At 37.1% G+C, this 16625-nt stretch overlaps 1 protein-coding gene across 1 annotated transcript; it reads left to right on the top strand.

Annotated features, from left to right (window-relative positions):
- The first annotated feature begins 352 nt into the window (after positions 1–352).
- Positions 353–1259, top strand: LOC129758475 (ATP synthase subunit s, mitochondrial-like). The gene has a single exon (XM_055755983.1). The coding sequence runs from the start codon at positions 513–515 to the stop codon at positions 1116–1118; it is 606 nt and encodes a 201-aa protein (XP_055611958.1). The 5' UTR covers positions 353–512; the 3' UTR covers positions 1119–1259.
- Positions 1260–16625: the final 15366 nt, after the last annotated feature.

Genomic DNA, 16625 nt, shown 5'->3' with positions numbered 1-16625 from the left:
TCGCATTGAATTAATTGGTCGAATCAAACATCATTCATTAAAAGAATGAGCTTTATTCAGATGGGAAATTATATGTGATTAACGCTTCTCGTTAAATAAATTTTTAGTTCTTTAATTTTTTTGAAGTTATTCTGCTATAAAAATACCTTTACTAATGCTCAAACTTTTTGTATGAACTTTTTTTTTTTAATAACCAAAGGCGAATCTACCAAGCAAGCCTCTCTAATAAATTAAGCTACATTTTGCAATATCATAAAAATATTGTGTAACGGTAACTGAACCATTGTTAATTTTTTTTAGAGAAAAATTGTCAATACTCAGAAAAGGCATAGTTCGAAATAAATGGAAAATTGTTACTTTTTAACAATTTATGGTTCCGTCTGAAGCAGCGTTATTATTTGTTTGTTCGCTCTGTTTTGGAACCGGTAAAAATCGTAAAAATCTAAACATTTGTCGCCCTTCCTATGTTTGGTGTAAATTGATTGAATTTTATTTCGCTGATCAACGGCAGTATGTTTGCTCGCCATGCACTGCAGAGATTCTCCCGTCCAAGAGTGGCGAACCTCATTCGGGGACCTGGCTCGGACGGAGGCAGCTCGCGTCAGCTATGGGCATGGATCAATATGATGTTCAACCGAGTAGATCAGGATCGATTGAAACAATTTGGCCCGGACAGAGCCTGTGCCGAGTGGTTGTTGAGAAATGGAGCCCGGGTTAAGTTCTGCAACCAAAAGCAACTTCACGTTAACTACAACTTTCTACCGGATGAAAGCGTACCACTGGCGGTAGAGGAGATTGACGGTACTGATTCTGGTATAAGTTCGCTAGGATTTGATCATCTTAAAAATCTAAAACGACTGAGAAAAATTAAGCTACACAACTGTGTTTACGTGGAGAACGAGGCTTTGGATAAACTGAAGTTCGTGGTAGATACATTGGAAGAATTGGAAGTGTCCAGCTGCAAAAACATCACCGATCAGGGCTTGCTTTACATAAAGGATCTGAAGAACTTAAAATTGCTTTCTGCAAGTAATCTTCCATATGTTAAAGATATGAAAGTTGTCGAACAAGAATTGAAGAAGTACATACCAAATTGTAGCATCGATTTGCAAGTTTAGATTGTGGGTGAAATCTAGTCACAAATATAGGAACAAATCACAAGTTTATATAATAAACTATCAAATAAATGATTTTAAAAAAAATTACTTTATTCATACGTTTTTAGAAATCAGCATCTTGTACATAAAAAGTATCCAAATGTAGTTCTTGTGTTTCAAAAGTGTATTCGAAAAATGTACACTTTTTAAGAGAATTCCAAAGGTAAAAAATTGGGACAATTTCATTGGAAACACAATAAATAAGCAATTGCGAAGCACTTGACTTTTTATAGCGTTTTCAATTGTATTTTTTTGCGAATAGCAGCTCCTAAATAATGAAACAGCTTTTTCCGTCAGCAGTCTACACTATAAATTTAAAATTTATTAATTTTCCTATTAAAGCTTAGTTTTTTTTAGAAATGGAACAGTTACGAATGCGTGTATCTCAAAAACCCTTCGTTTGATCGAAATACTTTCTATGAAGGAAATGAAGCTAATCTTATGATAATTCATAAAAAAATTTGAAATATTTTTTTCATTTTTTGTAAGACAAATTTCTACTTTATTATTGGTATCTCCCATAGGCCGGCGCACACTTTTTTTCAGACATGACATTGATCAGTTTTTCAAACTTGTAATTCGTCTAATCTGTATTTTAGTTGGCTACATACTCCTCCTTCAATTTCTGATACCTTTCGATCCAATACTTCTCCTTCAAAAGAAACAGAGAGCAAGTCTTAAGTCAAAGAAGAAGAAGACATGTGTCGTTACTAGAATTCGTGTGAACTAAATAACGATTGTGGAAGAACATTCGCTGTAAATATTCCCGAAAACCGCTTCAATGTGTTTCGGAGCTTGAGTTGCAATCTCACACGCGTTATCTAGTGAAAAAGCTATCCATAGCTACTTATAAACTAAAAGATAATTTTATCTTCTGAGCAAGCCGTGATCAGCTATTGTGTGCTATACTATTTGTTCACATCGCGATAAGTGCACTGTCCCGCTTTATAGTTTCTTTGCTGTCCTTCTCGCACAGTGATACGCACTTCGAAAAGTTGCACTATGTCGGTTTCACGTACTCCACCATCATCAGCCATCAGCAGCAATGAAACCAAAACAAATGCCAAGCGAATCCGATCCGACGACGATACCGAAGGAACCGCCAAAACTCTGACTCTGGAAGCCGTACTTCAAGCCATAAACGAACAATTTACCAAAACTTTCGAACGTATTGATTCTATCAATGGCAAAATCGACGCAGTGAAAGCTGAATTGGATAGCAAACTCGATCTGGTTTCCCGTGATGTCAACACGATCAAAGAAGACTGCACGAATCGTTTCAGCCGCAACGAAGAAGCTTTGCGTGCATTGGGTACGAAGGTCGAAGAAATCTCCAATGAATTTGGTGGTATTGTGAACAGAAACGAACTAATTGCTAGTGGGATTCCGTTTCTTCCAAATGAAAACCTCGCTGAATATTTTGCCGCAATGTGGGATCACGTTGGCCTACCTAGAAACAACACACCGACAGTTGACGTCAGACGGCTGAAATCGGGCCCTCAAAATCAGAGCTTGATTTTGATTCAGTTTGCGCTTCGGAACAATCGAGACGACTTCTACAGCGCCTATCTCCGGAAACGTGACCTGCAGCTCTCTCATCTTGGTATTGACTCAAATCGACGTTTCTACATCAACGAGAACCTTCCCATCGAGGCTCGCAAAATCAAGGCAGCTGCTCTACAACTGAAGAAGGCCGGGAAGTTGGTTCCGGTGTATTCGAAAATGGGTGTCGTTTACGTGAAACGGACAATCGACGGACCACCAGCAGCGATCCGGAACGAGGGGCAACTTGGACAATATTTGTAGCTAAGTACCCAGTTATTTTTCGATCACAAGTCGTTTTTTAGTTATTGTTTTTCTAAACCTGTTTGTAGTAGAATGTGTTTTAAAATAGAGTTGCAAATCGCTTACCTTCAGCCCCCTAAAAATTGCTTTCCCTATTACACATGACTCTTAATTGTAACAACCACACCTCAACGCACATCATCAGTGCAGTTTTGAATGCCTCATTACCGTTTGGGAAATTAAATGTTTGCCATGGAAACGCCCAGAGTATCTTAGCTCGGAATTCTACAAAATTCGACGAAGTAAAGGAGCTTTTGTTAAATTCCAAAATTTCGGTTGCCTGTTTCACGGAATCCTGGTTGTCCACTAAAAACAGCAACCGTAGTGTTGGAATTCCCGGGTTCACAACTTTTCGGAACGACAGAGGTTATCGGCGAGGTGGCGGCCTACTGGTCTACGTAAAACAAAATATATCATGCATAACTGTATTCAATTCACAGCTAACAATGAACACGGTGGACAAAACTGAATGTATTGGGTTGGAGTTAAACTTGGGCGGAGAAAAAATACTTGTTTTGTGCATTTACAACCCACCGGATAATGATTGTTCTCAATTTCTCTCTGATAAGTTGGAAGAATATGCCATCCGTTACAGCTGTATTATATTAGTCGGAGATTTTAATACAGATCTCTCAAGGCCAAGTAGGAAACGCTCGAACCTGGAGGATGTTTTCACAAATTTTTCACTTTCTTCCGTCGGTGTTGAGCCTACGTTTTTCCATGCAGATGGGTGCTCTCAGTTGGATCTTTTTGTAACTAGCAGTAATAGAAATGTGCTCCGTTTCAACCAGGTGAGCTTCCCAACATTATCTCACCACGACCTTATCTATGGTTCATTGGATATTGATACGACGATCACACCTAAAGTGGAAATGTTCCGTGACTACATGCGCTTAGACTTCAGAGCTTTAGAAAATAACATCTTCTGTGTCCCTTGGAATGAGTTTTACGAAATGGATGATCCAAACCAATTAATAACATTTTTCAACAATCACTTGCAGTTGATTCACGACAGATGCATTCCATTGCGCAAACGTAAACGCCGAAAGGTATGCAATCCATGGTTTAATGACGAAATCGCCAAAGCAATGTTGGAACGCGATTTGAGTTATAGAGACTGGCGTTTTGCTCCTACAGCAAACAAAGCGTTGGCTCGAAGTCGTTTCCAACAACTCAGAAACAAAGTTAATTCTTTGGTATTTATAGCAAAACGACAGTTTTTCGCAAATTTCTTGGACAGTCGTTTGCCTTCTTCGATTTTATGGAAGCGACTCAAAACCGTTGGCGTAGGCAAGGAGAGATCCACCCAAATCTGCGATTTGGATCCCGATGAAGTAAATCGAACTTTTCTGTCCAATTACGTACAAAACGAAACAGATATCCACGAAAGAAGGGCATCCCGAGTTTCATCAAACAATTTCTCCTTTCGATCTGTTCAATGGTGGGAGGTCGTCAATGCCATAAGAGATGTCAAATCCAACGCAACGGGTCTTGATGGTCTACCGATTAAGTTTATAAAAATCATACTTCCATTTGTAGTAGGACAAATCACTCATTTATTTAACCAGATCATCGAAACGTCAGTTTTTCCTACAACTTGGAAGCACGCCAAAATTATACCACTGCGGAAAAAACCACATTTGAGCTCAATAAGCAATCTTCGGCCAATAAGTATCCTATGCGCCATTTCTAAAGCATTCGAAAAACTATTAAAGCAACAGATGTCAAGTTTTATCGCGAAAAATGAACTCCTCAGCGCACACCAAGCTGGCTTCCGTAAGGGCCACAGCATCAAAACTGCCGCACTTCACGTATATGATGAGCTAGCTCGCGTGATGGACAAGAAAGGCACAGCCATTTTGGTGCTACTTGATTTTTCTAAGGCATTTGACACTATTCCACATGACAAACTCTGTCACAAGCTAAGCACGCAGTTCAATTTTTCTGATTCCGCTGTAACTCTCATTGAATCCTACTTGGTAGGAAGATCTCAAACGGTTTTCTGTGGGGAACAGCAGTCAGGACGTGGCGCGGTACCCTCTGGAGTGCCTCAAGGCTCCGTTATTGGCCCACTTCTTTTTTGCTGTCATGTGAACGACCTGCCTGGTGTTCTTAAGTATTGTTCAATCCAACTCTACGCCGACGATGTTCAACTGCATATTGGCCGTTTAGGTCCTTGTGGACGTGAGATTATCACCATGGTCAACGAAGATCTCAAAAGTATCGAGGAATGGTCCCAGCAGAACCAACTTCTTGTCAATCCAACAAAAAGTAAAGCACTTTTTCTCAACGGAAGACGACGGAACGTGACCCCACTGGAAGCCATCACTTTGGGTGATCAGGTTATAAACTGGACGGAAAGCGCACAGAATCTTGGTTTCGTGTTCCAAACCGATCTTCAGTGGGACAAGTTAATCAACCAACAATGCGGTAAGGTGTACGCGAGTCTTCGTTTATTGCGAAGCAGCGCGATATTGGCTCCTCGTGACACCCGACTGAATCTGTTTAAAGCGTTAATCCTACCTCATTTCCTGTTTGGCGATCTATTGCATGTGAACCCAAGTGCCACAAGTTTCAACAGGCTTCGTGTGGCTCTCAACTGCTGCGTACGCTTCGTCTATGGCTTGGATAGATTCGCACATGTTAGTCACCTTCAGAAAAACTTAATTGGCTGTCCATTGGAAAACCTGTACGCTCATCGCTCCTGTTTATTTATACGCAAGCTTATTACAACAGGAAACCCGCCAACACTTTCCAGCAAGCTACTGTCATCCCGAGGGCAACGGTTGCAAAATCTGATCATCCCAACGAATTACTCATCAACCTATTCAAAATCATTCTTCGTGCGAGGTGTGGTTCACTGGAATTCGCTACCTTCCACATTAAAACGAACGATACAGGAAGCAATTTTTAAGAGGGGCTGTCTAGAGTTTTGGAGCCGTAATTAATTTAATTTGTATTCGGATTAAATAAGAGTAGTTTAAAAGTTAAAGTGCTAGGATGATAAAATGTAATAACCATGTGTACTAAGTTACCCCGATAGTGGCAATTTTAAAAAAGGTTAACCTTTACGCCACGAGACAAATAAATCAACAACAACAACAACAATTTAGTGGATACAGCTGCTTAGAAATTAATAAAACTTGATTATTTTTTAGCCACTTTAAAGCACAGAGAATATAGATCCGCAGACGTATAGATGGTTTTTATAGTGGGTGATATTGACTTGCTTTTGTTTCAACATTTTCCAAAACAAGGTTTTGGAATATATAGGGACAAAAGGTTGTTGATTAAACCTAAATCCGCCTGGAATGGTTCTTAGCTGACTTGTTTTCCGTTGAAGCTGTGTAGTAGTTTGTCTGTATAATTTATTTAATACTAGCTGATCCCATACGAACTCCGCTTCGCTTTCAACTCGGAATATGCCATGAACAGTTTATATGAATACGACAATCGCCAAGGATTTTCCAGATGCACTTCCGAATGAATTGTTTAGAAATAATTGCACAAATATTGGACGATCACTTTTTCTATCGTCTGCTACTAAATTTGAAATCAAGAATGAAAATGTGCAAAATGTGCAAATTTTCAAAGCAATCCATTGCATAATAACGTCAACATTGCTAAAAGCAGTGAAAAAATAATTAATATGGACGACCCTTCGCAAAACATTTGGCATCTGAAATAGATTGCCCGTCTCTGAAAACTACCGTGTGATAACGACGATAATGCAAAAATTTCACTTTCACTGAATTCAATACCTGAAATCGGTTGCTCGCCCCTCAAAACTCTCGTGTACCAGTTTTCATCTGAATCCAATGTATAATAACGACAGTATCGCATTTACAGTGAATAGTGAATATGGACGACCCCTTTGGCAGACCCCTGACTTTAATTTGAATAAGTGAAATCGATTGTTTGTCCCCAATAACTCCTACGTGCAAATTTTCATCCCAATCCGATGTATAAAAACGACAATATCACTAAGATATTGAAAAGTTAATATGGACGACCCCTTTTGCCGGCTCCTTACACTAAATATGATACCTCAAATGGATTGCTCATCACTTAAAACTATCGCGTACCAATTTTCATCGGAATACGATGTATAATAACGTCAATATCGCAAAATTAGCAAACATTTAATATGGACGACCCCTTTGACTGACTCTTTACACAAAATTTGACAACTGAAATCGATTGCTTGTTTTTCAAAACACTCATGAGCAAATTTTCAACACAATCCGACGAAAAATGACATCAATATCGCGATAACAATATTTGTCTTGTCTGGGCGACCCCCTTCGGAAGGGGTCATCCGAAAATCTGAAAACATTTTTCATCATTCCTGGTCCTAATGAGCATCCATGCCAAATTTTAGATCTCTAGCTCTTAAGACGGCTGAGTCTATAGAGGACAAACAAACAAACAAACAAACAAACATACAGAAGTTGCTTTTTATATATATAGACTAGCTGTCCCCATACGAACTCCGTTTCGCTTTCAACTTGGAATATGTTATGAACAGATTGTATGAAAGTCAAAAGGCAAATATTTTCCAGATGCATTTCCGAATTAATTGTTAAGTTATAATTGCAAAAATATTGAACGAACACCTCTTCTGTCGTCTGCTACTTCATTTGAAATCAGGAATTGATTGTCCGTGCCATAAAAAAACCCCGTGTAAAAATTTCGAGTCGATCGTCGCATAACAACGCAATTATTGCCAAAAAGTTAAACTCCTTTTGGTGGCCTCTAATACAATCTTTGATATCCGAAAGTCGATTGTCCGTCTCTAAAACTACCGTGTGCAAATTTTAATCCCAATCCGATGTATAATAACGACGATATTTCAAAATTATTCTAAGGTTAATATGGACGACCCCATTGCCGGCCCCTTACGCTGAATTCAATATCTGAAATCGATTGATCGTCCCTCAAAACTCTCGTGTACCAATTTTCATCTAAATAGATGTATAATAACGACAATATCGCAAAAACAGTGAATAGTTAAAATGGACGACCCCTTAGGCCGACCCCTGACTTTAATTTGGATAAGTGAATTCAATTGTTTGTCCCAAATAACCCTTATGTGCCAATTTTCAACCCAATCCGATGTATTAAAACGGCAAGATGTTCAATATGGATGATTTTGTTGAACATGTTGAAAACTCACTATGCATGTTTTCAACGGCATAAACTCTGAATCTAAAAAATGTTTCTTTCTCTATGAGGAATTCCAAAAATACAAAAAAGGTTGACCGTCAAAGTCCCCCAGCAGCGGTGAAGAGCACTTTGAAAGCCACTACTATTCTAGTCAATATATTCCTAACAGGCTAGTTTCATTTTTCAATCAAAATGTGGGCTTATAATTGTATCCAAATATCTCGTACCGGTAGCATGTGCTTTGAACAGTAAGGTACAAAAAACACCCGCCACAACTTTTACTTTCAAATTTTTAATGCTCAGCTACACACTCATTTGGCGAAACCCCTGAAAGTTGTAAAAATGACCCATTATTGCGAACCTGCATGATCTGTCAAAACACGGGTCATTTTGTCGAGTCAATATTACACATTATTTTGAACAGCCCGGGTACGCTTCAAGGCGTGTAGTTTCAGAGCTTGTCAAAATTTCATCCGTTTTGTGTGGTGGAAACAAAAAGCACGACAAGATCAAATGAAAGGCGACAATTTTATTCTTTGCGGTGGGCGATCTGCAGAAGCGAGCCGAAAACTATTGAGACTCTTCTAGAAAGGCTTTGAGGGTAAGTAATTTAACATTAATTAAAATATAATCAAATAACCGGAAGTTTCAACTCTTTTCAGATTTATTCTTCCTGTTGCCAGAGCCGAAACCGACATACCGATTCCATAAAGAAGGGAAATTATAGGGACATTTATGTGTGTCTAAGTTGTAAGTTTATTAAAATTAGTTTTGGAAATAAAAACGTCAATGTATGTTTGAAAACAATTGAAATTCTGTTTTTCATCCGATTTTTCCATTTTGCATGTAATATTTCGAACCACAAATAACTGCTCACATCTCTACCGAGGGGGCAAGCGTTTGAAATAATGTGTAAATTTGACCCGACGATATGACGTATAGCCTAAGTACCCTATAAAGGGTACAAGGCCTGTACACCAAAAAGGAGTTATCCCAGTCTTATCCGATAACGGATCAAAACTACACTATAAGGGGTTGCGCCAAATGAGTGTGTAGCTTTGATTTGCTATCCAGTACATGTGAGCTCTGCACACTCATCTGGCGCAACTCCTTAAAGTGTAGTTTTGACCCGTTATCGGAAAAGACTGGGTTAACTCCTTTTTCATGTAAAGTCCTTGTACCCCTTTTAGTGTACACAGCATGTACGTCAAAGCAGAGGTGAAAATTAGTAATGTAAGCATGTAAAATCTACACATTATTTTGGAAGCCCGCTCTGCGATGTCAGCCCTTTGATGTTAGCCCTTAAAATGTCAGAAGGATGGAAAGAAAATAATAAAAACAATTCAATTCGTTTTGAATATCTGTATTCGGCAAGGTATAATTTTCATGCTCCTGTTATAGAATAGGAAAATATTCAATCAACTCAATCAATTGAACTGATCTTTCAGCATTAACCGATTCATTGAATCGTCGAACGAGATCGATTACGGCAGAAACAGTTCTATATTCTGAATGACAAGTTGAAAAACTACCCTTTATTTAGTAAGCCAGCTTTTCTAAATAATGTGTAAAATTGACTCGAGGAAACGACACTTTTTTTGACAGATTTCTGCTGTTCGCAATAATGGGTCAATTTTACAAGTTTAAGGTGTTGCGCCAAATGAGTGTGTGGATGGTCGTTTCTAATACCCAGCCCATGGTGATGGTGAAAATAATCCCGCCAACGAATTGAACGGAAACGAAAATCGGTCCGCAAAATGGGTGCCATGACTTTTGGTTCGTGGGAATAAAACCGTTGTTGTATGGACGACCCCCTTCAAAAGGGGTCATCCGAAAATCTAAAAACATTTTTCATCATTCCTGGTCCTAAGAGCAAACGCACCAATACGAGAGTATACGCGGCCCGATTTTGCTCATTTCAGCGGACCGATTTTGGTATACACACTCTTTCGCGCACCGGGTGGAAGCATATTATTTTTAAATTGTGCATTGCACTGAGAAAACTTTAACAGAAAATATTAAATTAAATTTAATGATCGAATAAATTTTCGGAGTCGATAGTTTTTTCGCTTCAATTTCTGTTATTATCATTTTTATTAATTATTAATTATTATTATGCACAGCGATTGTTGGAGGTTATTCGACGGGTTAACTGCTATCCGTTATGTGACGCCAAAGTCGACATGCTGGTTGAAGATGCCATACAGCAGCAACAGGGCCACGCAGTTTCGAGCGACCAGCAACCGGGTCAGGTTGCGGATGCAGCTAGAACTTCTGTGCAGTGTCAGCCGGAATCATCCGAAATTCAGCGGAACTTGCGCGAAATATGCCAGCTGCTGTGGAGTTCCACGATCAAACAGGAGGTTTTCCGCCGCTAGTCCAAGACTTTGGCTTCAGTGAGTCGGAACCGTTTTCCCTGGTGCAGCGCAGCGAGAAGCAGGATTGTATGCGTCATTGCCCCGGTTCAAACTTATCTGCTAAAGATGCTGCTCATGGCCCCGGTCAGACAGTGATGTTTTTTTTCTATCTGCTGCCTATACTTTTCCAACCTGTACGGAGGGTAGAAAAAATTTTTAAAAAAATAAATTTTCGCTCAATAAACAGTTTTTTCACTTACCTTCATTGCTTACGTTGTTGTTACTCGATGCTGGTCAATTGCAAGTTCTGCACTGTTCAAAATTATGCTAATTCCGACGACCCACTCGGCTGCGAAGAACAAACCCTGGGCCACCGATTCCGAGGGCCTAAATTTTCACCTCTTTCGAGCCAGCACAGAATACTTCCAAAATGGCTCTATATAATTTTCGACACATTTCCGATCCCCCCGCGAACAAAATTCCGTCCGCACGTTTGAACGAATCAAAAGAAGAGCCACAATTGCTTAATTAATCAACAAATTGTTTACCAAAATTACAAAATTTTAATAAATATCGTTTGTTGAACTTAGCCTTAAATGGTAGATTTTTTTTCAGTGCATGTTTGCTCTCGCCCCTTTCTAGTGAGCAAATTTGGTGATTTTGTCGGTCCCGACGGCAACGGCCCTATTTTGCTCACCCACATACTAACCCCCGGTGCGGTTTAAAAGTGATCAAACGCGTGAGCATTTTCACTATACTCGCGATTGCTGCGGATGCCCTAATGAGCACCCATGCCAAATTTCAGCTCTCTAGCTCTTAAGGCGGCTGAGCCTATTGAAGACAAACATACAAACGAACAAACGGAAATTACTTTTTATATAGGTATATAGATATAGATTAAACATCATCCGCATTAGAGTGTCATTTTGACACTATTGCAAGTTTGAAAGCTTGTAACTTTTTTTCAGAAGCTTCAAAAAACAAAAATTTCTTAGGGGACTCCAAATGATTTCAAAAGTTTTTTAATCTTGTAACTTTACTTTTTTATGGAACCCTGGAAGCCTAGACAAAAAAAAACTCCCTTTTCCGACTTAGAGCGTCAATTTTACACTCCATAAGTAAAATCTATCTAAGTCGTTTGAATTATAATTAATTTCATATATCAATAGAAAGCTTGTAATATCAGAAAAATATGTTTAGAACATTATATATGGCTAAAGCTATTAGTTTTCTCGTTATTCAGCATGAAGGAAAAAAAAAATCCGAAAAAACATGCATCAGGAAAACTGCTGTAATCCAACTGCTGTGATTTGGGCAGAGAGCCAAACCGAGAGCCGAAATAATGACGCGTGTAAAGCGGGCCATAGACTACACAAATTGGCCTGTACAAATTCGATGTTTCCACGACGATTGTTTGATCTATGCTCGCCCATACACTATACAAACATATTTCACGCGAACACAAATGATTGCTGGCGAAAACAGCAACAGCAACAAAAAAAACCATCTCCACCCCGGCTGGGAGAATGTTTTGTACAAAATATTTCGATCCCGACCGATTTTACTCCAACCGTTTGGGCGCTCATTCAAGCAGTGCCATACACTATGCAAATCGTGCTCACAGCGACAAAATTTCATCGAATTTCATCGCATTTGTACAAATGTTGTGTAGTCTATGGCCCGCTTAATGCACAATAATGATGCACGTAAATCCATTCTTTCTTCAGTTCCTCGACTGTCTTCACTACCTCAGGAGGTTAAGAAGGTGCTGCTTCATAATCGCCCAGTAAATACTTCTCGTTGGGTCGGAGCTCCGGAGTGTTGGGATGGTTTAACATTTTCGGCACGAAATTGATCGAAATAGCAATATTTCTATCACATACGGCTGAAATAGAAACAGTGTTGTAAAAAAATACAACGCCCCAAGATCTTGAAAACATTTTTGCATGGTAAAATTTTCAAAATGTCAAAATTTCTACCACTTTTTCTCAACACCAGTGAACTTGCTCTTAGCAAAAAGATGCTGGGCACACGATACATAGACAAATCCTATATCATTGCAGACCAGTGTTTTTAATGAATCTCTACGTTGGATTGTATGCAAGTTCAAGTTGAACTTACGTCTGGCATTTTACACACAAGTTCATCTGAGAATAAAAAATTCATGTGATATCCAATACCCAAGGAAAATCAAACACAAACATTTAAATTTCACCAACAACTTTATTTAGTGTTCCCCTTTTTTTGCTTGCAGATTGTACACACATGTTTTTTTTGCTTGAGATTTGATTTGGTTTAACGCTTTTAACATCCTATAGCCTTTTGATTTTTCACTTACTTCTTATGATTCTAAGTACAGTTTGCTCTGTCTTTCGTACACCTATCACGTCGTTTATGTTGTATTTAGTTTACTATTGGGTTTGTTTTTTTTTATTTATTCTGACCACTTCTCTTAATAATATATGTAGATAGGTATCATTATTTCACTGTGTAAAAATTTATTAGCACACGTGTATACAGTTATTGTATCATGATTATTGTTTGTAGATGATTCTATCGTTTACTCATGTTTTTGTTTATAGTTCCTTGTATATATATTTCATATGTAAATACTTTGGTCATGGTTGTTCAGCTACACGTATTTCTTTTAAACATTGTTTTTTTTTATTTGTTATCTCTTCCATATTTTATCCAACGTTTTCCCGACCTGTTTCTTCTACAGTCTCTAGATAGAACTTTTAAGTTCGTTTCCGTCACTTTATTTTCTTTGTTAAGATTGGCGCTTCGCTTTGGCAAATATTTTTTCTACAATTTGTGTAAAGCTTTAAGTAAAGGTTCTCTATCATACCATATCTTGTTAAGGTTTCATATTACAGTATATTGGCTTATTCAAACAAACATATTCCTATAGTCGCTTAGTGTGTGTATATATATTTATTTGATTTGGAAATATTCCTTTCCGGTTATAGGATAAAGTTTCACAATCACAACATTCAACTATACGGCCGCCCCTTGAGCAAACTATTGTTCTCAGCCATAGTTTGTGTGGGCTGATTTGTTTTAAAATTCGTTTCTTGATCAAATGATCAGTACAAAGAGAACAATAATAATACACGATCGATCACTTGATATTGTTTAATTTACTGTGAATAATAATATTGTTGTTAGATTAGGCGAATGTGTTCTGTTTAGTGAGATATCTGTTTTTACACGTATTGTTTAAAAGTCTAATTTTAGTTCCTTGATGTGTGACCCCATACCAGCCTCTAAGTAAATACAATCAAAAATATGTTGCATGATTAATTTCAGAAACCGAAAAACCTCTTCCTCTTAGATAGAATTTCACATTTTTTTGTTATGAATTTGCCACGCCTTTGATGGTAAATGGACTATGGCTATAATTTCACACGTTGAAATGTCTATGTTGATTCTACAATACCAAGAAAAGATAGCAGTTATTGTCTAATTCACAATAACACGGCGCAAGTAAGACCGAATTTTTCTACAGTGATATTGTTAGATGATTAGCATGATGCATTACTTCACTAGTCTATTTGTTAACTGATAAAAGCATTCTACATGAGCATATGTATTAATTAATGTAGAAACAACATTTGAAGACTGAAGGTAAAAAAATTCCCTGTACAACGCATTTTGATTGAGTCAGCAATTCGTAATAAGTGAAGGATAAAGTTGGAAATACAATAGTAGTAGAATTCTTGTTGAGTATATCGTTTTTCTGTTTTCCAAGCACATCTATAGACTATGCAGATATGCTTCTAATTATTCATACTGCTAGTTATCTAGTCTCTATTGAAACTGCAATAGATTCATTTACATAAACGCTTTGACGATTGCTATCTATTAGTGATGAAAGCCAACAAGGTTTAGATCTTTTTTTATATCTCAAAAATTGGACTGAACAATAAACATAAAAAATGTGAATTCTGTATAAACCTAGGAGACAATTCTGCTATTTGCTAAAACGTATAACATTTCTCTCGTATTGCTATGGATACTTGTGTTCGATTCACCTTGTTAAACTTACTAGAAAAATAAAAAATATTCTAGGACAATTTACCATTACCAATAGGCGATAGACAACAAAATTCGCAGCCATTCGAATTTTGTGTGAATTTCCCCCAAATGGTTTCGGTTAACTTTACCATCCCTGTAGCACAATCAACTTTGGTTCTGCTATTTCAATAAATTTCTTATGCAAATTTTAGCAGTTGCACAGACTATCGACTTTTTTACACGAAACACTGCCTCGGGAAACGTTAGGTTATGATATAGTGTTATAGGGTTCTTGATTTTTACAAGTTTTCTGCACAAAATAGATTTTTTCCTATTATTTTATATTCTGATGGAGCATTGATTCGATAGATAAAATAAAGCACACAAACGTAAATACAGCTTCCCAGATGATCATTTTTTTGTACAGCCGAATCTTGTTCTTTTGGATTCGATCATCCGACCTGACTAAGAGTTTGGTTTTTGGTACTCGATAAATGGATTAGAGAGATAAATGGATTTGCGTTCGAATTCGTAAAATATTTCCATAACATGTCAGATTGTTTCTAGATTTAGTTCAGTTGGGTTTAGTTGGGTTAAAGTAAGTGTTGTAAGTATAACAACAGAGATTATACGATGCATAAGTTTTTTTTAAACATTCTAAAGGTAATAGATTCATATAACGACTAGCCTTACTGTGGTGGCAGCTGCTTACTACGATCTGGCGTGATTGAAAAAGTCCATTTAAATTTAAAAAAAAAAAACAATTCTTTTTGAATTTGAATAGTTTGAAAAAAAAAAATGACAATCACATTCACAATTTGAACATTTAATTTGATTTAGAATTTCAAAAACAGTCTTTGGAATCAAAATTTATAGTCTGAATCAAGTTAAAAAGTCAAAACAAGAATTCAAAGTCAATATTAGGCATCAGAATTCAATTCAGAATTCAGATTCAGGATCCATAGTAAGGATTCAGAATTCAGGTTTAGAATTTGGATTCATGATTCAGATTCCGAATTTAAAAATTGTGTTCAGAATTCAGATATCAGATTCAGAATTCAGAATCAGATGAAAGAATCAGAATTCAGAATCGGAATTCAGAATCAGAATTCAGAATCAGAATTCAGAATCAGAATTCAGAATCAGAATTCAGAATCAGAATTCAGAATCCGAATTCAGAATCAGAATTCAGAATCAGAATTCAGAATCAGAATTCAGAATCAGAATTCAGAATCAGAATTCAGAATCAGAATTCAGAATCAGAATTCAGAATCAGAATTCAGAATCAGAATTCAGAATCAGAATTCAGAATCAGAATTCAGAATCAGATTCAGAATCAGAATTCAGAATCAGAATTCAGAATCAGAATTCAGAATCAGAATTCAGAATCAGAGTTCAGAATCAGAATTCAGAATCAGAATTCAGAATCAGAATTCAGAATCAGAATTCAGAATCAGAATTCAGAATCAGAATTCAGAATCAGAATTCAGAATCAGAATTCAGAATCAGAATTCAGAATCAGAATTCAGAATCAGAATTCAGAATCAGAATTCAGAATCAGAATTCAGAATCAGAATTCAGAATCAGAATTCAGAATCAGAATTCAGAATCAGAATTCAGAATCAGAATTCTTAATCGGAATTCAGAATAAGAATTCTGAATCAGAACTTAGAAGCAGAATACAGAATCAGAATTCAGAATTCAGAATCAGAATTCAGATTTAGAATTCAGATTCAGAACTCAGATTCAGAATTCAGAATCAGAATTCAGATTTAGAATTCAGATTCAGAATTCAGATTCAGAATTCAGATTCAGAATTCAGATTCAGAATTCAGATTCAGAATTCAGATTCAGAATTCAGATTCAGAATTCAGATTCAGAATTCAGAATTCAGAATCAGAATTCAGAATCAGAATTCAGAATCAGAATTCAGAATCAGAATTCAGAATCAGAGTTCAGAATCAGAATTCAGAATCAGAATTCAGAATCAGAATTCAGAATCAGAATTCAGAATCAGAATTCAGAATCAGAATTCAGAATCAGAATTCAGAATCAGAATTCAGAATCAGAATTTAGAATCAGA

The sequence above is a fragment of the Uranotaenia lowii genome, chromosome 3, assembly GCF_029784155.1.
Source record: "Uranotaenia lowii strain MFRU-FL chromosome 3, ASM2978415v1, whole genome shotgun sequence".
Classification (NCBI taxonomy): Eukaryota; Metazoa; Arthropoda; class Insecta; order Diptera; family Culicidae; genus Uranotaenia; species Uranotaenia lowii.
This window is presented reverse-complemented; position numbering and strand designations above follow the sequence as displayed.

Coding starts and splice junctions, on each gene's coding strand:
- LOC129758475 (XM_055755983.1), top strand. CDS start 513: ATGTTTGCTCGCCATGCACTGCAGAGATTCTCCCGTCCAAGAGTGGCG.